This window comes from Rhinatrema bivittatum, chromosome 8 (assembly GCF_901001135.1).
Source record: "Rhinatrema bivittatum chromosome 8, aRhiBiv1.1, whole genome shotgun sequence".
NCBI classification, from domain to species: Eukaryota; Metazoa; Chordata; class Amphibia; order Gymnophiona; family Rhinatrematidae; genus Rhinatrema; species Rhinatrema bivittatum.
In genome coordinates this window covers 71,920,175-71,944,826 of record NC_042622.1, presented here as the reverse complement: position 1 = coordinate 71,944,826, position 24,652 = coordinate 71,920,175, and the positions used below count along the sequence as shown (strand labels likewise).

At 49.7% G+C, this 24,652-nt stretch overlaps 2 protein-coding genes across 4 annotated transcripts in view; one reads left to right on the top strand and one right to left on the bottom strand.

Moving 5' to 3' along the window:
* Positions 1 to 7,249, bottom strand: part of METTL17 (methyltransferase like 17) — a 97,671-nt gene extending 90,422 nt beyond the window's left edge. Inside the window, exons 1-3 of one of the 3 annotated variants that reach the window (XM_029614940.1) lie at positions 7,002 to 7,249; positions 5,720 to 5,873; positions 4,822 to 4,971 (exon numbers count right to left, since the gene is read on the bottom strand). In XM_029614940.1, the coding sequence (XP_029470800.1) occupies positions 4,822 to 4,971; positions 5,720 to 5,873; positions 7,002 to 7,133 (436 nt within the window). In that variant the 5' untranslated portion in view covers positions 7,134 to 7,249. The other 2 variants (XM_029614942.1, XM_029614941.1) reach the window with 2 other exon arrangements.
* A 124-nt stretch (positions 7,250 to 7,373) lies between these two features.
* PARP2 (poly(ADP-ribose) polymerase 2) overlaps positions 7,374 to 24,652 on the top strand; it is a 163,688-nt gene continuing 146,409 nt past the window's right edge. The window contains exons 1-2 of the mRNA XM_029614939.1: positions 7,374 to 7,819; positions 16,613 to 16,781. Of these exons, the coding sequence (XP_029470799.1) occupies positions 7,705 to 7,819; positions 16,613 to 16,781 (284 nt within the window). The 5' untranslated portion in view covers positions 7,374 to 7,704. The remainder of the gene's footprint in view (positions 7,820 to 16,612; positions 16,782 to 24,652) is intronic.

The window sequence follows — 24,652 nt, the reverse complement described above, 5'->3', positions numbered from 1 at the left end:
CCATGGAGGAGCGCCTGATTGTAGGATACCGCGTTGCTCCAAATTACCTCAGTCCGTATCAAAGCAAGACGAGATGCAAAGATGGGGAGGCGGGAGGGTGGGCGTGGCTAATTAATCTGCTATCTATGGAAAACATCGTTTTCGGTGAGCAAACTTGCTGTTCTTCCGTAGATAAGCAGCATAAATTAACCATGTTGTCTGGGAGTCCCCAGCTGAAGTATCGAGCGCATATAGCTGATATAATGTGTTTATGATAAAAAGAAAAAGAGGAAAAAATGCGCTCAAGACAGGCAATAGGCGGACAGTTTTTTTTATGATATTGCTGTCGCTATATGCAGATATGTTAACTAAGAATTGTGTTTTTCATGTGTGTGTCAGCAGTCGTCTGCCTGCGCAGCAGCAGCAGGAGGTGAGCAGATATAGCGAGGACCCTGGGGTTGTGTTGCAAGAGCCAGGATCGGTCCTTCATCACATATGGATGTGAAGTGTGTTATAAGTAGTGGACAGGGTCTGTGGACGCTAATCGGTAGCAGAAAGAAATGTAGCTAAAGGACCAGAAGAAGAGCGTGCAAGTGAAGACAGGGAGTCCTGACATTTGGGTTGAAGGAGACAGAGAGCTGTAGGGGTCTGTAGTTAGGAGTGTGACGTCGCTAAGAAGCAAGAGTTCAGTTACACCCAGCATAAGGAGCTTAAGCTCAGATTGGTAGGCTCAAAGTTTTTGGGAAAACACAAGAGGGCGATGGATTAGTTGATGTGTAAGCCAAAAGGTACCTGTGCAATGAAGGCAGGATGCGTATGCAGCCTAACCCTGTTATGGTGAAAGTGCAGATAGGGAAGTTAAGATGCTAGGACTTGTAGCTTGGTGATGCGTCTGAAGGAGGTGAGGGCGACCGAAACATGTAGCTTCCAGGCGAGTAACATTGGATGACCAGTGTTTAGCAGTTCTCTTGATGGGAGCATGAATTTACTCTAGTATCTTGTTTAAATGCCATGGAAATATATCTTTCAGGCCAGGATCGGCGACGTAGGACTCCGGACATGAACCTGGAGGTGAGCGAGGCCCCAGAGATGGGCTCCAGACTGCAAGGTGAATGGTAGCTGTATGGTCCTGAGGCATGCCTGAAACGAAGCCGGTCAGAGGGTTCCGGCAAGGCAGATGGAGGAACTCAGAGACCCTCTGGTGGGCAGGTGAGTGGGTCTGCACACTTCTCGTTCCACCATCGGTCAATGCAAGCGGAGTGTATGCTGGACTGAGACCAAAAGAATCCCAAGCTGAGAAGAAAACTCCCCGAGCTGGGATCTGAGCCATGTAGTTTAGAGATGAGAAGCAGGTGGAGTAGGAGATCACCATTTGGGTGAGAAGACAAGGGTTATTTTCACCGGGGAATTGGTCAGCGACAGATATCTGAATTAGGGAGGTGTACCACGATTGCTGGGCCTGACGACAGAGCGATGAAAATGATGGTTCGCGCTATCTGCGATGTAGCGCTGGACTGTGCGGGAAGGCTGTTTACGGGAGTAGACTTCCTTTCAGTCTGAGGAATGCGACCTGTGGTGGCTGGCGTGCAGTGAGGCACTGCCTGTAAAAAAAGGTTGAGTATACTGTTTTGCTTCGTTGGGAAGAGGTTGAGATTTCCAGTGTGAAAAGAAATTATCACTTTTTTTTTATGCCCTGAAGTTATTAATTATGGGCATGAAGCAGGGAGATGGGATCTGCTTCCTACTCATTTGAGGTCTCCTACAGTCGTTCTGCCAGGTACTAGGAACCTGATAGACCTCTATCGGTGAAGTAGAATATGGGAATCTGGATGTCCTGTTGGACTAGCAGAACGTGTCCCCGGGTGGCGTGCTCGAATGTCTGAAGAGCATGTTGTGTTCGGAGATCCGGGCGAGTCTTGCTGGTTTCCAAGCGGACGACAGATCCTGAATCCATAGTTTGATGAAAAAAGTGGGAGCTCCACTCTGTGGTAGAAGCGTACCATACGGGATAGCGGAGGTTGGAGAGGAAAGCCTGCAGATAACGTCAATGCGGCCGGCAAGTAGTTCAATCTCTGTGCCTGCTGTAAGGGAGTGAGACAGGAGTGTGGGAAGGATGGAAGAACTGACTAAACTGAGTCTTTGGGCTCCTCTTTGGGGATGCACGCGTAGTCTCGCATGAGGATGAATTGCAACCGAGAACGGATAGATTTGTCGAGTTCAGGTCAGTAGTGGTCACTTGGGTTCGACTAGCACGCATTGCACGGGCATGCGCTTCACAAAGCAGGCCGTGATCTGAATGGGTGTAAGTGACCCCGATGAGCTGCAGGACCTGGGTGGATTGCAAATGGGATTTAGTAGACCTAGAATGACCCATCAAGAATAGGATTATGGGGAGACTGGATGCAAGGGTGGATTGATTAGTGGACATCCACAAATAGATGTGCAGGAAAGGAAACAGAACTGGATCCTATGTCGCTGACGGAGCACAGATCTATCACGAATATGCTAGTGACAAAAAATCCCTGGTGCAGAGAATCCATTGTACGTGAGGTATCTGCTGATTGATGTAAGGTTGCACGAAGGCTACTGTACTGCTTATGAATGAAGAAGTGAGGGGAGCTGTACTGAATGTACAATTGTAGGAGGAGATGGTTGATCTCCATAACAGCAGCCTGTAGAGGGGATTGTGGTGGGTAGGCTGAGTAGTTTCAGGAACATCGGCATCAACGCCGACAAAAAACAGCCCGGAGAGGATTGTGACTCTCCTGAGGGGAAAAAAAGTTCCCTTTTAGATCTTGGAGTTTTAATGTTTTTGGGGGGTTTTTGGTGGGACCACCATAGAGGTAATATCGGGTACACCAGTCAGTACCCGACATGATCTTAGCACACTGGTAGGAAATACCAGGTGGTTGCGGTGTGACAGGTAATCTTGACATAGGAGGAGGTTTGGATGTATAGAAACCTGAACTACAGAGTTTGGCTTTTTTTTTTTTTTTTAAACTTGTCAGAGGAGAGGCAAGATCCATGTGGTGTTCTGATGGCAAGGGGGGCAGGAACGCCACCACCTTCCCTGTAAATGTGAAGTTTGAAGACCACTGTTGGAAATTAGGGTCATCTGGAAATATAAATTTGATGAAATATTCATTGAGGGGGCTGACAAGACACGTCCCCCATTTTCCGCCTGTATCGGTGGACTTTCATTGCTAGGCTATTTGAAGTAAGAATGTCGTGAGGATAAGGAAGGTTTGGTTACTAACGTCACAAATGTCTGTGAAAAGAAGCTTAGTGACTAGTTACAAGGTCATTGGCGGTGATTCCGTCGTAATGCCCAAGGCAGTGCTTATAGGGCCAAATGTTCTGGAACAAGCTCTGGAGACTGGGAAGATTTATGAAAGAATACGCCACAGAAATTCTTTGTTGCTTGAAGTTCGTGTACAATATTATGGATTGAGTTCCCTCCGACTGAAAGCGCTAAGGTATATACCACTCTTGTCGGGTGATGTATTGAATAGAGGCTAGTTTTCCGTGTTTTTTGCTTCTTTCTTTGTTCTTGAAAATCAATGTCTGAGGGAATTGGATTCTGGAGCATCAGATCTCGGTGGACGGAATATGAGATCCATGCGAAAAAGGAGGTTACGGCCCTCGAAAGGAACCCAGGACCCGCACCACAGGAGTGTTGTAAAGAAGACTTTTTTTTTTTTTTTAAATCTCAAACATCTGTTGAGTGGGTACGAACCTTCCCAGTCCCTACCTCGAGGATGTGTGCCTACATTTTAGGATGTGAATGAGACAGAGCTCCCGACAGATCAGTTGTTTGGTAGGTCAGACGGGTCAGAACCTTACCACTTTCCTGCGGATAGGAGTGCCCGCGGTGGCTGGAGAAGGCTTGACGTTTGGTGGTTGGAGACATTGCGTGGCACCTCGCCCGCTGGAGGTTACATCCTGGCCGAGGCGTAGAGCTCCCTAGGTGCAGTTAAGCCAGTGGCACATCATTGTTCCAGTCCCCTGGGGATAGGATGTCTACCGGATGCTATACTTCTTCATAGAAGGGTTCTTGAGCCCTAAGCCATGGCATTAGATGAAGAGGCCTCCCTTCTTTTTCTTTTGTATTTTCTCTCTTTATTATTTATTGTGGATATGTGTATGACTGACTAATTTGATTAACTTGAATAACTGGCGCCTAAACATTGAGGAGATAATGACGCGCAAAGGTATGTAGGGATTTCCAAGTAGTTGCTCTGCAGATTTCTTGCCGCAAGCCTGACCGACTCTCCGCCCAAGAGGTAGCCTGAGAATGTAAAGAGTGAGCTTTTAAGCCCTCAATGTTTCCTGTGTGTGTCAGTTTCCTGGAGCCACTTAACATCAGAAAAATAAGTATCAACCACATCAAATCTTTCATAAAAATTCTCAAACTTTTCATCTAATGCTGACACAACTGCTTGCGCTACATTATTCATCGTAAAGTTGGAAATTGCTGGAGGCGCAACTTGTCTGTGAGCTCCGCTATTTTTAAATTCCTCGGTCTGCTCTTCTTGCCTTTGCGCTGTGATCTCAATGACATATCTTCATCAGAAAGCAGGTAACATGGTCCAAAAGATTCTCGGACTCTCAACACAGAAACTACAGCCATTCAAAGCTCCAAAAAGAGAGCTCTTATTTGCAAGAATATAGACAAGAAGTAAAGGCTACAGGAGCATGCAATGTCCACTCACTTTCTTCACATCATGTGACCCCCATCCCAGGTTTTGTGCCTGTGATTACAAGACAATGCAGAATGAGGGTAATTTTTTTTTTTAATCCCAACTCTCCTTGCAAACATTTTGTCCATGCAGCTTTATCTACCTGAAGTGGGAGGTCCCACCTTGCTGCGCAACCTTTCCTCCAGCTGTGTAGCGCGTGTCTGCAATTCACTATCTTCCATAGGGCACTTCCGGCTCCACAGGTAGTTGGTAAGAGCTTGCACTTTCTCTTCCAGCTGTCTCAGGGAGCTATCTAGACAGAAAGGCAACAACATGATAATTACTTATACAAGAAAGCTAGCAAAACTGGAGAGACAGCACCTATAATAATGAATAAAAGACCAGCCAGCACTCCTTCAAAAATGCTCCAGCAGTGAGAACTATAACAGGCAGACACTGTAGACATTCCAATTTCCTTAATTTTTTTTGCCAAACAGCTTCCTCCCGCTTCACTAAGTTTACAGCTCAACTGGAATTGGCCCCATTCAGGTACCTGGTGATTCTGCCTCCCAATCCTTCACCCTGCCCCCCCCCCAACTAATTTTCATTCCCTCCTTGCCTCTTATAACTCAGCTATTGCAGTGACAATCTTTAGTAAGGGGCCACAGAATGCAATTCTAATCAGAACTCAATGGGAATCCCGCTCTGCAGGTACACTGTTGCACAGTGACTGGATTCCCTCGAGAAGCCAGGACTCCTGCACGGCAGTGCTATGTCAGTGAGCCACTAGGCTGGCTAGCTATCCCAGCATCCCGAAACCCAACAATGTTCAGATACTTTAGCACCCAGAGAGCTTTAAGAGCTCTAAACCAGAGTAAGTGATATGAGCATCTTGAGATTCAATTTATGCAGAAAGAAAGTGGATTCAGAGATGAAGGAGTCCTCACATCCATCCTGGGAGAGAACTCAGATTAGGTGTGAGAAAACAGATGATAATGGTATCTGGATCCCCACCGGGCTGCAGGAAGAGACCACAGAGGCAGCAACATTTCAGTGCTCACTTTGTAGGAGAAGCCGGGCACTGTTCGATACCTCTTGGGGTAACTTCACCATCTTCATATGCAGTATTCCAGGATGCCGCCGGTGAGGAACCTGCTCTAGAAACTCTGATTTATTATCCACCTGAAAAACTTGGGAAACAGCAGAGGCCAGACCCTGTAATGAAAAAACAATATATAAAAGGACTAAGCTGCTGCTGCTGTGCTTTACATCTTCTACTCCCTGACTGACCTAAAGATAGGGGAGGGAGCTGGGAGGTCTATTGTGGAAAAGCAACTCCTGAATCAACACTACTAGAAAAGCCTTAAAAAAAGAGCGGAAGGAGAGTAGTCTGAATTGGGTTATGAGACGTTGCTATCTCACCTCAGTCATTGGACTCAATGCAGCCAGCCGTGAGTCTTTTCCAAAGCCCTGTGAGGGGAGCGGCATCCGTGGAGAGCCAAGAGAGCTGGCGGTGAGTAATCCACCCGCCAGGCCCAGCTCCCCAGAACATCGCCCACTTCTCCTGCCCGGCTCCTCTCCGCACGAGGGCCCCTACGTGACTGGGAACTCACTCACCCGGCTCAGGTGATACCCTGCGAGGGCAACTAATTGGCTCCAGTCTCAGACCTTCCCGGAGGTTTGTCAAGGAGTGACGTAACGCACTCAGCACGTGACCTCAGCAATGAGCTTCCATCCACTCAAAAGCGAAACTGCAGCCAGCGGCTATATATCAGCCAGGAACCAATACAACTTTAAAGTCAGGGTGAGATAATATGACCTAACATTACAAGTGGGATACATCAGCCATGGTGGTTCCACTGCTCAAGAAACAAAATCACAGAAGGGAAATAGCCCTTAGAAGTCAAATTTTAACCCGTACACAAGACATTTTTTTCTATGAATGGGCCATCAGCAGATATGCATATAAGGGGCGGGGATTCAATATACAAGGAAAACAATGCTCCCTGCTTTTTGCAAGCTTTGAATGTCCCCTGTATTTTACCACTTCGACAACCATGTCTCTCCAAATTCCTCTCAAGCACAAAACTGATTAACATAGAAAAACGTTAACGGAGAGAAGGAAGAAAAGAAAAAATACGTCCTTGCTTCTATATTTAACAATAATTCTTCAGGCGCTTAACTCCCCAGTCACCCTGACTCGTCTTAAACCCCAGAAGAATCAGCACACACCTCAGCCACGGCTCCATGTACAGATCAAAATACTATTTAATATACCCAGCATGGTTTAATAGCTACTCCTGCGGCTAGAAGTTTTTGGTACCTCTTCATTCCAATACCTACCCTGTACAGGAGGTTCGCAGGCCCACCTGGTAACGCATATGCCTCACTAGCTTGTCGGACGTTAAACATCCCCCCTACAGTACTGCAGTTAAACCCTGGTCTTCCACACATGCTGAACGTAGCAGCAGCCATGATAGAGAAGCCACGCCCTCTGATTGATTAAACATAGCAAATCATAACAGCCGGATATGATAATAAAAAACAACAGTAGAGGGAGCACGGCTTATGGAGGGAAGGAAGTCAGCTTCTAAAGTGGGCGGGGAAACGGGGATGAAGAACGTTGGGCACAGCTAATCAGCTTGGTTAGCCGAGACTTTACGGCAATTGTCCACATCGTTTATACCAGTTTCCAAAGGGAAAGAGTGCAACTGCCCTGGGTGTCAAAGTCAATAAGGCAGCGTGTTTGTGAACGATTCTCCTTTCTGCAGGCAAAATCTAAGCGAAGAGAAGATATGTGCCAGCAGTTAATGGGGCGGGTATAAGACCTGTTCCGGCAGTTGGTGGGGAGCTGGAGCTGCGCGGGATTCCTAGTGCTCCGCTCCGGAAGCCGAAAGTCCCAGTCCCATCATTGAGAACGTGTCCCCAGAAGAGCGAGAGCCCCTGTCATTACACGCAGGCCCTTTATCAATTGGACATATATCGCTCTCAATCGCACGTAGAGAACGTTGAATAGAATCCCCTCCTCCCGTCTCACTACTGTACCATGGCTCTCGCTCGCGCCAGTAAACGGAGCCGTTGCGGTGCAAGTGGAGACAAAACCATCGAAAAACATCAGGAAGAGGAAGAGAAGGAGGAATCGCAGCCGGGGAGCAACAGAGGTAATGTACAGTACCTGTTCACAATAAGGCTTTCCTTCTCGGTAGCTAAACGATGTAATGAGGTCAAACCGATATTAAGAGCTCCTAGCTCTGGAGTCTCTAGACAAATATTTAGATAGGTAATCTAGTATTTTCCTTTTGTGATTCATTTTGCATTTGCTCACATTAAATTTCGTCTGCTATTTAGCTGCCCAGTTCTTGAGTCTGGCAAGATTCTTCTGCAGTTCTTCACAGACTACTTGGGTTTTAAATACTTTGAAATGTATTTTTGTGTTATCTGCTTGGAATTAAGGGTGAAAAACAAGTTGTAGGGGATAACCTTTTTATTGGACTAACATCTGAGGTGAGCTTCGGAAGGTTATCTTCTCTTCATCAGGTCCCTCTCCATGCAAACCACCCCAAAATATTTGGAAACCCGATGCTGTTGTATTCCTTGTACGTATCGGATCAGTCCAGACTCCTGGGTTTTGCCTCCGCACCAGCAGGTGGAGACAGAGCCAAACTTGTCAGGCTCCGCATATATACCAGGGTGCCACCCACAGCCTGTCAGTATATCTCTGTCTCCAGCAGGTGCCGGGTGCTTAACCTACAGTCTCTACTGATCTGGATTGGTTTGTTAGGAGAGGAAGGGATTTAGTAGCTAAGTTGTTTATTCCTTCTATCCTGTTAGTAAAGTTTAAAAAAAAAAAAAGTGAAGATAATTTTTTCCTCAGAACAGATGTTACTTGGATGGGTCTGAGCCTCCGAGGGAGTTGCCAGGTCCCGAGGGGACCATCCCCCCTGGTTGCCAGGCGGCTGTGGCTTAGGGTCGATGACCCTGTAGGTGAGAACCGGCCCAGCAGTGGTGATATCGGGGAGCCTGGCTTACTCACCCCAACCAGGCCGTTTCAGCACTCGCCGAGGGACAGCGTCGCTTAAAAGAAAGGTAAGCAGGTTTCCTTTGCTTCTTGGCCGTGGTCCGACTGCGTTTTTTTCCTTCTCCTTGGGGCCGGGCTGCGTTCCGACAGATATTTTTGGTTGCTTTTTCTAGCGAGGCAGCGCGGGCCGACCCACAATGCCACGTGGCGCAGCCTGTGGGTCGGCGCACACGCGGCTGTCCAGGGATGGGCTTTGTTCAGCCTGCATCCCTGGCGACGAGGGACGGTAGTGAAGCAGGGCGCCATGGCTGTCACGGTCGGGCCTTCCTCCGCGCCTTCCCCCAAGTCAGTGCAACCAAGCGCGGCAAGAGCCGCCATTTTGGCGCCAGGCCCATTATCGATCCCGATCATGGCGGGGCTATCGGGGGGGGGGGGGGGGGGGGGGCAAAAATTGCCGCCCCCCCGTCCCCTCAGTGGTCCCTCCCGCGACCAGTCTCACCTGCGGGACCCTCGGGGAACAGAGCCAGGGGACGTCACTGGTTCAGATTCGGACATCTCCTGCTCCTCTTTTTCTTCAGAGTTCATTTTGGCCATGCACAGGGCCTTTAAGGCCCGTAAGACACGCAAACGATCCTCAGCGTCGGCAAGTGGACCCGAGGGACCACACACAGCGAATAAGGTATGCCCCCGGCGAGGGACCCCGACCGAAGCGCCGCGGGCGAAGAGGTCCCTGAGGGCTCTTCCCCCACAGGAGGATCCGGATACATCGGAGGATACATCAGACCAGGAGGACTTGGAGGGTCCGTCCCCACACCCGAAGGGGGTAGAGGGAGACGGGGACCCGTCGCCAGCTCCCAAGTGACAGAGTCAGGCTTCTGAGGGCGAAGATCCCAGGGTCATCCGGCTATTCCGTAGGGATGAACTGGGACCCCTCCTTCCCGCCATCCTGGAGGAGTTAGGGATTGCCACTCCTCCAGAAGAGTCTCGGATAGGCTCATGGATCCGGTGTTGGTGGCCCTGAGCGGCCCCCCCTACGACCTTCCCCTTCCATTTTTCAGCTACGGATTTGCTGTTTCGGGAATGGGACACCCCGGACTTGGGGTTAAAGGTCTCGAAGGCGATGGACAAGCTTTACCCATTACCGGAGGACGCCTTGGAAGTCCTGCGGGTTCCTAAGGTGGACCCAGCTGTGTCAGCGGTCACGAAGCGCACTACCATCCCAGTCACGGGTATCACGGCTCTGAGGGATCTCCAGGATCGGAAGTTGGAGATTCAATTGAAGAAGATCTTTGAGGTCTCGGCCCTAGGGGCCCAGGCAGCAATTTGTAATAATTTTGCACTCAGAGTCGGGCTAAGCTGGGTCCAACAGCTCCTGGCCAATGAGGGCCTGTCGGAAGAGGAAGCTCGACAGGCCAGACGCCTGGAGGCGGTAGTGGCCTACAGTGCAGACGCCCTGTATAATCTGTTGCGAACCTCTGCACGCTCCGTGGTCTCGGCCGTCTCCGCGAGGCGGCTTCTGTGGTTGGGGAAGTGGTTGGCAGACGGTGCGTCCAAGTCCAAACTGGGCTCCTTGCCGTTTAAGGGTAAGCTGCTGTTCGGAAAGAAGTTGGATGATATGATTCAGCTACTGGGGGAGAATAAAGGCTATCGTCTTCCGGAGGGCAGATCATGTTCCAGGTCCTCCTTCTCCTCTAGGTCTCGTTTCAGGGGAAATCGGAGGACTCGTGCCTTGCGCCCAGGTACTCCTTCCTCTTCCTCCTCCTTTCGCTCGGGGGGGGGACACACGTCAGCAGACTCAGTCCTTTTGGGGCAGGCGTTTTGGCAGGCCTAGTTCCTCCCAGTCCTCTTCCAGTGTTAAACCCGCACAATGATGTACAGACGGCTCATTCCTCTGTACCCAGGGTAGGGGGCAGATTGTCTCTCTTCTACGAGGAATGGGCCAGGATCACGTCGGATCAATGGATACTTTCGGTAATAAAACACGGCTACGCCTTAGATTTTGCACGCCAGCCCCATCCACGATTCTTCCCTTCTCCCTGCGGAAATGCAGACAAGCGCCGAGCGGTCCGACTGACCTTGGACAGGTTGCTCGTTTTGGGAGCAATCGTGCCGGTCCCGCCTCAGGAACAACGAAGAGGACAGTACTCCATTTATTTCGTCGTGCCAAAGAAGGACAGAGCTTTTCGACCCATACTAGATCTCAAGGGTGTCAACAGATGTCTGTGGATCCCGCACTTTCGCATGGAGACGTTACGGTCCATCATAGCGTCAGTGCGGCCGGGGGAATTCCTGGCATCCCTGGATCTCACGTAAGCTTATCTTCATATCAGGATCAGGGAAGATCACCAAAGGCATCTCCGGTTCTACGTCCTGGGGAAGCACTATCAGTTCCAGGCCTTGTCCTTTGGGCTGGCCACAGCTCCCCGAACCTTCACGAAGATCATGGTGGTCGTAGCGGCACAGCTTCGGAGGGAAGGATTGCTGGTACACCCATACTTGGACGATTGGTTGATTCAGGCGAAGTCCGAGTCCCTCTGTCGGTCAGCGATCACTCGAGTAATGCAGTTGTTGCATTCCCTAGGCTGGGTGGTGAACAGCGCGAAGAGTCATCTCATTCCCTCTCAGTCTCTGGAGTTTTTGGGAGCGCTGTTCGATACTCGCCAAGGGGTGGTCTTTCTTTCGTCGGAGCGTTGCCGCAAATTGCAGGGGCAGGTGCGGTCTTTACTCCTGAAACAACCGCCGACAGTTTGGGATTATCTACAGATGATAGGTTCCATGGCTTCAACGCTGGCCCTGGTGCCCTGGTCTTTCGCTCACATGCGACCCTTACAGTCTGCGTTGCTCTTCTGTTGGAGCCCGGTGTCAGAACAATTTTATCTCCCATTACTATTGACAAGGCCAGCTTGTCTCAGCCTCGAGTGGTGGCTCTCCCCAACCAACCTTCTCCGGGGAGTGCCCCTGGTGACTCCCGAATGGACGGTGGTCACCACGGAAGCTAGCCTCCATGGTTGGGGGTGTGTCTACGGAAGTCGATTCAAGGCAGCTGGTCCGCGACCAAGGTGCGCTGGTCGATCAGTCGGCTGGAGACCAGGGCGGTACGTCTGGCTTTGCAGGCGTTTCATTCCCTGATCCGGGGAAAGTCGGTCAGAGTCCTCTGACCGACTTTCCCACGCGACTACGGTGGCCTACATCAACCGTCAAGGGGGAACCAGAAGTCAACCGGTGGCCCTCAAGGCCTGCCTGCTGTTCCAGTGGGCGGAGCGGCACCTGTCCAGTATAGCGGCATCCCATATAGCAGAAGTCGACAATATTCATGCAGACTTCTTGAGCCGCCATCATCTCGACCCAGGAGAGTGGGAACTGTCAGACAAGGCCTTCCAACTCATCTGCGACAGATGGGGCATGCCGGCCATGAATCTGATGGTGACGTTTCAGAATGCCAAGGCCCCAAGGCTTTTTGCCCGCCGAAGAGAACAGGGGGAAGAAGGGGTGGACGCCCTGGCGTTACCGTGGCCCACCTCGATTCTTCTGTATGTCTTTCCTCCTTGGCCCCTGATTGGCAGAATAGTTTGGCGCATCGAAGCTCAACCGTCCGAGGTCATTCTGGTGGCTCCCGAATGGCCACGACGGCCTTGGTTTGCGGATCTCCTCAACCTAGCTGTGGAGCGACCGCTGCAGTTTCCGAACCTTCCGGATCTCCTCCATCAGGGACCCGTGTATTTCGATCAGGTAGATCGCTTTTGTCTAGCGGCATGGCTTTTGAAAGGCGTCGTCTGAAGAGCAAAGGCTATTCTGATGCGGTGGTTTCTACTTTGTTGAGATCGCGTAAGAAGTCAACTTCATTGGCGTAAATACGCGTGTGGAAGGTCTTCGAATCGTGGTGCGTTGAGCGTTCAATTCACACTAGCCGGGCATCCGTTTCAGCTATTTTGACTTTTCTGCAGGATGGTCTAGCTAAAGGTCTATCTTGTGGTTCTCTGAGGGTGCAGGTAGCGGCTCTTGGTTGGTTTCAGGGGTCTCTCGAAGGAAGGCCCCTGGCGGCGCATCCCGATGTGAACCGTTTTCTGAAGGGGGCATCTCAGCTGCGGCTGCCCTTGAAGTTTCCGTGCCCTTCCTGGAATCTGAATGTGGTTCTCAAGGCTCTGTGTGCTCCTCCTTTCGAGCCTCTAAAATGGGCAACCCTTAAGGACCTTACTTTAAAGACGGTGTTCCTGGTGGCAATTTTGTCTGCCAGACGAGTGTCAGAGCTTCAGGCTTTGTCCTGTAGGGAGCCTTTTTTGCGGATCTCGGAAGCAGGGGTTACGCTGCGCACGGTTCCCTCATTTCTCCCGAAAGTGGTTTCTTCGTTTCACTTGAATCAGTCGGTGGATCTTCCTGCCTTTGGGGATCTTCCGAGGACGGATCCAGTGTCAAGGGAGCTGAAGAAGTTGGATGTCCGTAGATCTCTTCTACTGTACTTGGAGGTGACTAATGACTTTCGATTATTGGATCACCTTTTTGTGCTCTGTCAGGGTCCAAAAAGGGGTAATATGGCTTCCAAGACCACCATTTCTTGCTGGTTGAAGGAGACCATAGGTTCCTCATATTTACTCTGTGGTAAACCTGTCCCACAGGGTCTCAAGGCCCATTTGACGCGTTCCTGGGCAGAGTGTATGCAGATTTCTCCGCAGGAGATCTGCAGGGCTGCAACTTGGAAATCCTTGCATACATTTGCGCGTCATTATCATCTGGATGTCTAGGGTTCATGGGAAGGCAATTTCGGAGCAGGCGTTTCAAGAGCGGGCCTCTCCGGATCCTATCCCAAGTAATCTCAGCTCTGGTACATCCCAGGAGTCTGGACTGATCCGGTACGTACAGGGAAAAGAAAATTAGGTCTTACCTCAGATAATTTTCGTTCCTGTAGTACCAAGGATCAGTCCAGAGTCCCACCCTCAGTAATTTCTCAGTTTCGGAGAGTCCGCTGGTTTGTTAATTGCGAGGATATTGGGGGATTTCTTTACACAGATCAGTTGCTATATGCTTGGTTCTCTTTTGGGGCATGGTCCTCATTGGGGTCAGTGAGCCCAGGGTTCTCCAGTTAATCTCCCGGGGGTTTTTAGTTAGTGTTCAGTTCAGGGTTTTCTGCTTTGACATTACGTTATACTGACAGGCTGTGGGTGGCACCCTGGTATATATGCGGAGCCTGACAAGTTTGGCTCTGTCTCCACCTGCTGGTGTGGAGGCAAAACCCAGGAGTCTGGACTGATCCTTGGTACTACAGGAGCGAAAATTATCGGAGGTAAGACCTAATTTTCTTTTACTGTTTAGGGTTGTAACTGCCGCTTTGTACAGGTTACCTCAATGCTTTCTTGGAGGTCTGCTGGGATCATGCAACATCTGACTCTTTCTCCTGCACACGCCCTCATCACCTCATTGATTCTGTCATGACCCTCTTTTCCACACCCCCCGTGCCACCCTTTTTATCTTTCTTTCACATACCCACTATTACCACGATTGACAGTCTTGCATACCATCTAGCCTCCTCTTCTCTGGCTCTGTCACATCCTGCACTTCTCCTGGCCCTTAGGCATTCTATCAGCTCCACCCAGCTGTCTCATAAACCCTCATATCTTCTCCAGGCTTTTTTTCTTCCCCTCCAGCCCTATCCGGTGTGGGTGTCTTACACCCCTTCTACCCCTCCCCCAACTATCTTATGCCCTCTCTTCCCTCCTTTCCCCTAGCTCTCTTTCTATGGGTCTCGTTTTTCCCTTTTTAGCCCATACTGCCAGTTCTACACACTCTCCACTCAGTGGTCTTGTGAATTCCCTCCACTACCCCCATACTCTCTCATGCACTCTCCATCTTCTTACTCTCTCTCATAGTCCCATCCTCACTTCCCACAGCCCTTAGCACTGTCTCTTGTATTTCCTCTGCTGTTATATTTTCTCATATCTTCTGCACTGTCCCCCACACTCTTGTATTCCCTGCACTCTCTCAAACCCCAACATATGATAGTATGGGGAGGAAAAACTGTGCTGCCCCAATGTGTCTGTATGCCTGCCGGTATCCATTCTTCCTCTGGTGAGTGTGCACGTCAGCTCAGTATACATCTACTCCTGGGGGAATTCTGCGCAAAAAAATTAAAAATTCTGCAACAAAAAACTGAAAATTCTGCGCACACATTTTCTAAATTCTGCAAAATTCTGCACATTTATTTTTCAAAATAAAACAATATGTTTTGCAAATTATTCTGCATTTCAGTGCAATGAGTGTCCCTGGCAACTTGGCTCATCTGCCAGCAGTGTCAATTGTTGCTGCTGGCAGATAAGCCAAGCTGTCAGGGACTGCTGCAGTTGTTGCTAACCTCTTCACCTGAGTATCCATGCTCACTGTCTCTCTTACATAATAGACATATGCTTTCTCTCACATGCCATCTGTCACACATGTTGTTCTGTCTCCCCACATCTTTCCCTCTCTCTCAGGTAGACACCTACCCAAGGGTTCAAACATACACTCTCTGGGTCAAGGCCTCTTCTTTAGCCCCTCTCTTTCTCTGTTCCCCTCCCTTCTCCCTCTTTTCCCCTCTCTTTCTCTTCCCCCCCCCTCCCCTCTGTTCCCCTCCCTTCTCTCTCTCCCTCTTCTCCTTCTTGCTGCTTGCTCCTTGAGGTGCTGTGCTGCGATGCAATGCCCCCAATCTCCATGTGCCCAGGTCGGTGCAAGGGAATTGGGCACCCTAGGCACCTTCAGCTTTGCGCCACCTCCAGCCGCAGCCCTAACTTCTCCTCCCCAAAAGAAAACTTACAAATTACTTGGTGGTCCAGGTGGGGTCCCGGGAGCGATCTGCCACTCCCGGGGGCCTCTGCTGCCACTAACCAAAATGGCGCCGGTGGCCTTTAGCCCCTACCATGTGACAGGGGCCAACCAATGGCACCGGTAGCCCCTGTCACATGATAGGGGCTAAAGGCCACCGGCGCCATTTTGGTTAGTGGAAGCCGAGGCCCCGGGAGCGGCAGATCGTTCTCGGGCTCTCTGCTGGACCCCAAGGGGGGCGTCGGGAGGGTGGCACAGTGAGGCGGGGGCTGGCAGAAGTTTGAAAGAGCACTTTTTGCCCTTTCAAAATTTTGCCGCCTGCCGCAGCGCCCCCTAAATCGCAGCACCCTAGGCACAGGCTTAGCTCGCCTAGTGGTTCCTGCGGCCTTGCATGTGCCACCTGACGTCGCTGTCCCAGATTGGCCGCTGTCCGTGCGTAGCTTGTTTCCGGGTTTTTTTTTTATCGGGAGGGAAGAAATCTGTGAGGTAAGGGAGGAAATCTGCGCAAAGGAGGAATTCTGCGCAAATTCTGCATTCCGCAGTAGCGCAGAATTCCCCCAGGAGTAACACCATAATGAAGCAAAGTAATTGGCAGCACCATTGGAATGTTTCTTCCCACCTCTAATCCTGCTGCTGTGTTATTGCTGCCCATTGGCTAAATGCACAGCTAGCAGGCAGAGAGAGAGAGGCAGGTGCATGGCAGAGGGGAGCGGGGAGGGGGACGGATAGACATGCCCCACCTGATATTGCTTTTGACCAGAGCTGTAGGAGGTGGGGGTGCTACATCCCTACAATCCTAGCTTTTGGATAGTACTCCCTACACTTTCAGCTGTTTTCCTAGAGGTAGGGAACAAAGGCTATGGCTGAAGTGTTTACAAGTTTCTATAATATGTTGCAGCAGGTATAATATATTTTTCAGGGCTGTCTTTAGGCTGGGGTTGGGCCTGGTAAAGACATATGGAGCTCCACAGAGAACCCTTGCTTACAGTAAAACAGGGACTTACGTGCAGCAGAGAGAAACAGTTTACAGAGAGGGGATTTACAGGGTCTAAAGCAAGGCTGAGGATGTGGAGAAGGGGAGGAGAGGAAGGGTAGGGGGAGAGGGATTAGAGACAAAGACCAAATTTTGTCATTCTTCGTTTTCTAGATGAGAGACGGAAACGAAAGCCTATGCCTTGTTACCAAGAGGAGGAGGAAGAGTCAGAAAGTGTAAAAACAGAATCTGATTTGGACTTACGTTGGGAATGGAAGGATGATGGAGAAGTCTGGAATGTTTACCATCAAGAAATGAACACAAAAATCACCAAGGCTTTCAGGTTTGTGCTGGTCATGTTATGTGGGTCATTTGGTAACAGCAAGCACATTCCTGAGATATGAGGGATTTTTAATAACGCTCTCTTGTTGCGAGATATTGAATCAGTTTTCTGAGTTCTCATGGAATGATGAGTTTGAGTCTGCAGGTAGTTGTTCATTCTTAGGCAGTATAGAAACTAATATTGCCGGTTACACGCATCGATGGTAGCTTGATCCGGGAGCTCCTGCCGTCCCTCACCTAATCCTCCAGAATCTGCGTCTTTACTTCACCAATAACTGCTACATTATATACGGCTTGATCGCCTAAACCCAGAGCCATGAAGCTCAGAAAGAAAAACCCGGACTTTCAGCGATTTTCCTACCGAAAGGACGAGATTGATGATCCGCTGGGCCGCAAGGCTGTGGAACAAGATGGCGCCGCTGCGTGATCTGAGGGCCCGGAGCCTCACCAGAGCTGCCTTGAATCCACCGAAACCCAACTCTCAGAGCATCCGACTTGGGCTGAGTTCAGAGAATGGTTCTCTAGTATCAGGGCAGATATCAAAACTTACCGACAAGAACTCCTGGCGCACATGGAAGAAATGAGGGAAGATTTAAATTCACTAGGACATCGGGTGGACGATCTTGATGTGCGCCTGGAAGGTAACCACAAGCTTTCCGCTACTAATAATAAGTTATGCGATGAGCTCCGGGTGGCTAATACTCAATTATATTCCAAGCTTGCCGACCTTGAAAATAGAACAAGACGGAGTAACCTCTGTTTTAGGGGTTTCCCCGAAGGTCCGCCGACGGAAGACTGCCATGTGCTTATTAAAAGCTTTTGCCTACACATATTGCAGGAAACTCGCAAATGTGATCCTGATAATCTGCCCGCACTTCAATTTGACCGGGCTCACCGAGCATTGAGGGCTCCTCGGACAAATAAAGCACGGGACATAATTGTATGCTTTACTGATTATCTCACGAAAGAAAAGGTTGCATCTGCTGTGAGAGAGAGAGAAACAATTGGACCTGGGAAGGTCATAACATCTCTATTTTTCCTGATCTCTCCTATGCAACTCTTCAAAACCGGCAAACATTTCGAGATATCTCGACTTTCCTTCGCAACAAGAACATAAAATATAGATGGATGCACCCCTTTGGAATTTCATACTCTCTAGAGGGAATCACACACAAATGTCTGATCCCAGACGAAGCTTTTTCTAGCTTGTCGGCCATTGGCTTTTCCACCCCGCAGCCAACGCAGAAGAAAGGTGGCTTGCTAACAACTCGTCCGTCATACACCCCCCACACCACGATGGTAGTATACCTGCTCGGAGGGATTTGCAGGTTGTTCTTAGGGGTTCGGAGGACAACTACAGTCCTCCTGGGGATCATGCTATTATTAAGATTTCAGAATCTAATAGACCAGTCATTGCCCTTGCTTACTTTTCTAAACATTGGGAAGATGGGTCCCTTTTCCGTTTTCCACTATCTTTATGGTATTTATCCCTCACAAGATATTTACTGTGCCCAGTGTTATCATTGTTGGTATCTCTGATGACATTTCCTGGGATAACTTCTTTATTCTAATTACAGATCCAGATATTTTCATGACACCATGGCTCAACTGAAAATTTTCTCAGTCAATGTGAAAGGCCTTAATTCCCCTCAAAAACGCTCTCTTTTTTATAAAGAGATGTCACTCTCTAAGCCAGATATTATACTACTACAGGAGACCCATCTGACTCGTAGATATGAGTCTCTCATGAAATCCTCTAAATTTAATGGTCAATTCTTTGCAGCAGCTTCTAAAAAATCTAAATATGCTGGGGTTGGAGTTTTATTTGCTTCTCACTTGGTTTTTGAATGTAAAAAATGTATTACAGATCCTATGGGGAGATATATTCTTCTTTGTATTACTATGCATAATATGGATTTCACTGTTCTGAATTTGTATGCACCCAATAGAGAACAGGCTGCTTTCTTTCAACAAATTCAGCATATCGTACCGCAACATGTGGATGGCCGGCTTATCATTGGTGGCGACCTGAATGTCACTATATCACCCTCTATAGACACCTCCAAGGGTCATTCACATACAGCTATTGTGCACACTAGAGCTCTTAAGGATTTATTGCAGGCACATGATCTGGTGGATCCATGGAGACTGACCTATCCACATTCCAGATCTTATACATTCTACTCTAAAGCCCACGATTCTTACTCTAGAATTGACTACCTGCTGGTGGATAAATTCTTATATCACAGTGTCCAGCGCTCTGAGGTGGGAATAATATCTTGGTCACATCTTGCCCCGATCTCTATAACGCTCTACCTCACGGGTGGTGACCTCGGGAGCAAATTCTGGAGACTTAACGACTCTATATTACAAGACCCTCCGTTCATTCAATCCACAATGTCCTTAATCAATGAATATTTCCAAATAAGCGAGAACTCAGTCTCCTCACAGATAATACTATGGGATAGTTTCAAATCCTTTATTCGGGGGCGTTTTATCTCTCACACAGCTTTTCTTAAAAAAAAGAGGGAAGCAGCCTGTGTCTCACTCCGGGGTCAAATTAAATCCTTAACGCAGAGTCATGTACAGACTGGGTCCAAGAAGGTTCTCACTCAGTTATCTAAGGCTAGAGAGGAACTTCAGAGACTTGAGTTGGACCTTATTGCTCATGTGTTAAATCTCACTAGACAATCTCATTTCGAGGGGGGTAATAAGGCTGGAAGGATCCTTGCTCACCAATTTAAAAAACAAGCCCTCCAAAACCATATTCTCAAAATCAAAACAGATCAAGGCCATATTGAATCCACTCACTCTGCTATTGCACAACAATTTCTTAAATTTTATCGGTCACTGTACTCTGCGGAGTCACATATACAGCTCAGAGACATTGACCATTATCTTCAATCCACCTAGTTACTCCAACTATCCCCTGAAATGACAGATTTACTTAATGCAGAGATTACCATATTAGAAATCCTGGCAGCCATTAAGAATTTAATAGTTGGAAAGGCCCCGGGCCCAGACGGCCTTACTGCCAAATTTTATAAGGCCTTTGATACTAATATCATGCCATATCTACAGCGTCACTTTAACTTTCTGCGGGAGGGTGGCACTTTAAATCCGGACTCGAATAAGGCAGGTATTACCATCATTGCTAAACCTGGTAGAGATCCTGCCCTCTGTGCCTCATACCGCCCTATATGATTAATTAATTTGGACCTCAAATTGCTTGCAAAGCTACTAGCGGACAGGATTAACCGCTTTATTGCTCAAATTATACATCTGGACCAGGTGGGTTTTATCCCAGGGCGAATGGCCAGTGACAATGTCCGAAAAATCATAAATATTATCTGGGGTTTCTCCACTCAGAAGGTGGCCCATCTTCTCCTGGCCATAGGCGCAGAAAAAGCTTTCAATATGGTCCACTGGCCCTTTTTATTCCAAACCTTGCATTATATGAAATTTGGTCCCTTTTTTCACAATTGGATAAGCGCCTTGTATCACGTCCCATCCGCTTGTCTCAAAATCAATGGTCGTTACACTGAACCCTTCCCGGTGTGTAGATGCACCAGACAAGGGTGTCCTTTGTCACCCTTGTTATTTGCTATATTCCTTGAACCTCTGGCCATTCACATTAGACAAAATCCGAGCGTACAGGGTTTTGCTCTTACCGCGCAGCAGTAAGAGCTACCAGCTATTGAATCTGAATTAGCAAACTTTAGTGCCATTTCTGGATTCAAATTCAACTAGGACAAATCGGAGATTTTGAATCTCACATGCCCACCGGATTTGGTACACTCTCTACAATCCTCATGCCTTTAAGTGGGCACCCTCTAAACTAAAATATCTTGGGGTCCAGCTTAGCAAAAACACTTCTGATCTATTCCAGCTTAGTTACGTCCCCCTCATACAGAAGATAGACAAAGATCTAGAAAAATGGAACTCTATCCCCCTAACATGGCTGGGTAGATTGGCAACTCTTAAGATGAATGTACTTCCCAGGTTTTTGTATCTTTTTCAAACATTAAATACTCCAGTTAGTAAAACTAACCTTCTCCTTTGGCAACGAAAACTCCTACGTTTTCTCTGGCATCATCGCCCTCCCAAGTCATCAGGAGGCCTGAGCTTGCCAAATTTATTATGGTACTACACTGCAGCACAAATACGACCAATAGTGACCTGGCACGCGAAGGACGATCCTAAACCTTGGATGACACTGGAACAGGAATGGTTGAAGGATATGCCGCTTGCTTCTCTCACCTGGCAACCCAGGAACACATGGCGGACAGATTTGGACTTGCCTCCTACGACTAGCCACACCTTGCATCCTAATTACATACAGTCAGCTCCATGGTCCTTCTGCATTGAAATGCTCCAGAATTTAAGATATATGGAAGGTCTCGTCCCCTTGACGCGCAGCCCTGATGCGAAACACGGCTGTATCGGGGTCCTTGTTCTTACACTATGCATCACTATTTTTGCCTTTGAACATGTACCACTGATGTGACTGTATTCACAATAAAAAGTGAACATTCCCTGTATTACCCGGATCAGTCCAGACTGTGGGTTGAGCCTCCTTTCCAGCAGGTGGAGACAGACTAAAACTGAAAGGATATCCTATATGAGGACAGAGCCTATCCTGTAACCCTTCAGTATTTGTCTGTCTTCAGCAGATGCAGCACGTCTCCCTTCGGTCTCCTGATCTAGGCTAGTCAGCCTTCTTTTTCTTCCTTCCTTCTGGGATCAAGCAAGTACTTATTCCTTAGGGATTTTTTGTTTTTTTCTTCCTGTTAAAATAAAATTAAAAGGTTAGTCAGGAAGTTGTAGAATTTTTCTCAGGAGACTGCTCCGTTTCCTGGCTCTTGCCGGACTCAGGGGGGCTTTGCCCCTTGTGCAGTGCATAGCCTGTGTCCGTTACCGCTTCCAGGTGTGGGGACAGAGTCTGGTAGTCCAGTTCTCGTCTCCCCCCCCCCCTCTGGCTGCCGAAGGGTCTAAAATTTACGCTGCTGTGCTCAGTCTATTTAGAAAAAAAACCCCAGAGGCACAGAAACAAGTGTAAGTTTTTAAAAGTATTTTCAGTACTTTTATTACTTACCTATAGCAGCAGACCAATATTCTGTGTCTTTGTTCCCACCTGGGCTTGAATCGGCAGCCAGACAGGCAGGAGTCAGCAGGATTCCCCCCTGCTTCGCTCCGGGCCTCCCGGCTGTCACTCATATTTCTCTCTGCAGTTTTTTTCTCTTCAGTGCGGCTCTCTCTTTGCCGCGGCAGGCAGCCTGCCTCTTCTCTGCCAGCCCCCTTCGCGTTTTTTGTGAGGGGGCCTCTTCTCTGCCTCCCTGCCGGGTGGGGAAGGTCCCTCCTCGGCAGGGCAGGCAAATTTAGCCCGGGGATCAACTCCCCAGAGCTTGGCCAGGCCGTTCCCAGGTCGGGAAAGCCCGGGAACGGTGGCCATTTTGGATTTTTTATCGGCTCCGTTTTCGGAGCTCCCTGGGGCTGGGGGGCCAATTTTTTTGCAGCTACCCCTCGATTTGAGCCCCGTGGCCCCCCAGGATGGGTTTTCTGACACCCCCTCACCTCCCCCTCCCCCACCTGGGACTGCCAGGGCTCGGTTTCTATCTGAATTTGCCCTCCTCCTGCGTAGATTTTATTTAGCTAGCCTGCAGGAGGAGGAGGAAGGTCCCCCTTGCCCCCCCTGCAAATAAAAAAGAAAATTCTCCGCGTCGTTGATGGTTAGACTGGCTGCGGAGCCCGTGGGTTCCCTTGGGGCACGGGTGGTCCCGGGGGTGACCCCCCCCCCGAACTGCCGGTGGATGCGGTATCCCCGGATCCTGCCGCCATTCCGGATGCGGAGGATACCCTTCCACCCCTGGAGGGGGACGACCCCAGGGTCTTACGGACACCCTCACGGCCTCTTTGCTAGACTATGGACCCGGTCCTGGCGGGAATCAGGGATCCGGCAAGCGCCTTCCCCTTTCATCCCACGCACAAGTTGTCGCGCCTGCGGGAATGGAACGCTCCCGAGCCTGGACTCCGGCGGGCCGTGCCCTGGACAAACTCCCCCTCCCGGAGGTATGCTTAGATTTAAAAAAAACAAAAAACCAAAAACAATAATCCCTCCGTGGACTACTTATGCGGTCACGATACAGGAGGGTTTCCCGGTTTTTAAAGCCGCCCAGGTCTGCATGCTCGAGTCTCATGTGAAGCACATGTTTGATGTCCTGGTGCTGGGGGTGCGTGCGACTATTTGCAGCAGTCTCATGCTGCGGGCAAGTCTCAGGTGGGTTCAACAATTACTCTGCACCCAGGACCTCCCGTGGGCAGAGGCTGCGCATACAACCTTCTCCGCGTCCATGCAAAGGCGATGGCCTCAGCGATGTCCGCCACACAGCTCCTCTGGCTGCGCCATTGGTCGGCCGATCCATCCTCCATAGCCCTGTTGGGCACATTGCTGTTCAAAGGTAAGCTGTTCTTTGGCAAGGACCTTGAGAAACTATGGATTCCTTAGGGGAAAATAAGGTCCATAAGCTTCCGGAGGACTGTCTGAAGCAATCCCGTTCCTTTACACCCTCTCATCCACGTTTTCGGGGCCGGAGACAGTTTACCCCACGTGGGCAGGTGACTCCTCGGGGTTTTTCCTTCTTAAACGCAGTCTTGGTCACAGCCTTCTCGTGGGCGTCGTCCCTTTCGCGAGGGCCAGCCCATGCACTCCATCCTTATGCCTGCCACACAATGGAGTTCACTGGGCTCATTCCTCTGTCCCCTTCCTAGGCGGTCGGACCAGTGGGTCCTTGACGTTCTCAGAGACGGGTGCGCCTTCGCTTTGCTCGAGTTTTTCGGGATCTTTTTCTATTTTGCCCGTGCGGTTGGTCCCAGCGGCAAGCGGTGGGGCAAACCCCCGCCAGGCTCTTGTGTCTGGGTGCGGTGGTCCCAGCTCCAGATAGCGAACTTGCCGCAGGCCAGAATTTTATTTACTTCGTCATTCGGTAGCAGGACGGGTCTTCATCTGATCTTAGGCTTCAGACGAGTCAACCGGGTTTTCAAGATCCCGCTTTTCCACATGAATACTCTGTGAACGGGCCTCGTGCCGTTTCGCCCCGGAGAGTTCCTTGCCTCACTCAATTTCACAGGGGCGTATTTCCATATTCCGATTCATCGCGGCTGCCGTAGTCTCTTCGCGTTCACATCCTCCACCGGGTCTTCCAGTTCAGGGAGCTTACCTTTGGTCTTGCAACGGCACCTCGCGCCTTTACCAAAGTCATGGTGGTGGTGGCAGCAGCTCTCCGCCGGGAAGGGATCCTTGTTCACCCCTACCTAGACGTCTGGCTCGTCAGGGCCAAGGCGGAGGCTCTTTGCCAGCAGGCGGTGGATCGCGTGTTAGCTCTTCTCGCGTCTCTCGGGTGCATACTGAATTTCTCCAAGAGCTACCTTCAGCCCTCCCAGGATTTTGGGTTCCTGGGAGCCCACTTCAACACCTGGGTGGGCAAGGTCTTCTTGCCTCACACGTGGGCTCTCAAGTTGGGATCGGCTGGTTTCAGAGTCGGATCTTGCTGCCTTCTCCGACGGCTTGGGACTACCTGCAGGTCTCGGGCTCCTTGGCTTCTACCATCGACCTAGTCCCTTGGGCCTTTGCTCATATGCGACCGTTCCAGAAAGCTTTGCTGTCCCGTTGGCAGCCAGTGGCGGAACAGTTTCACACAGTCCTCCTGTCTTCGGGCTCTACCGTCGCCGACTTGCAGTGGTGGCTTTCCCTTCCTCATTTGCTTCAGGGAATGCCTCTTCAAGTCCCTCAGTGGACGATAGTAACCACAGACGCCAGTCTCTCGGGCTGGGGTGCGGTCTGCCTCTCACAGTATTGCCCAGTGGTTGAAGGAA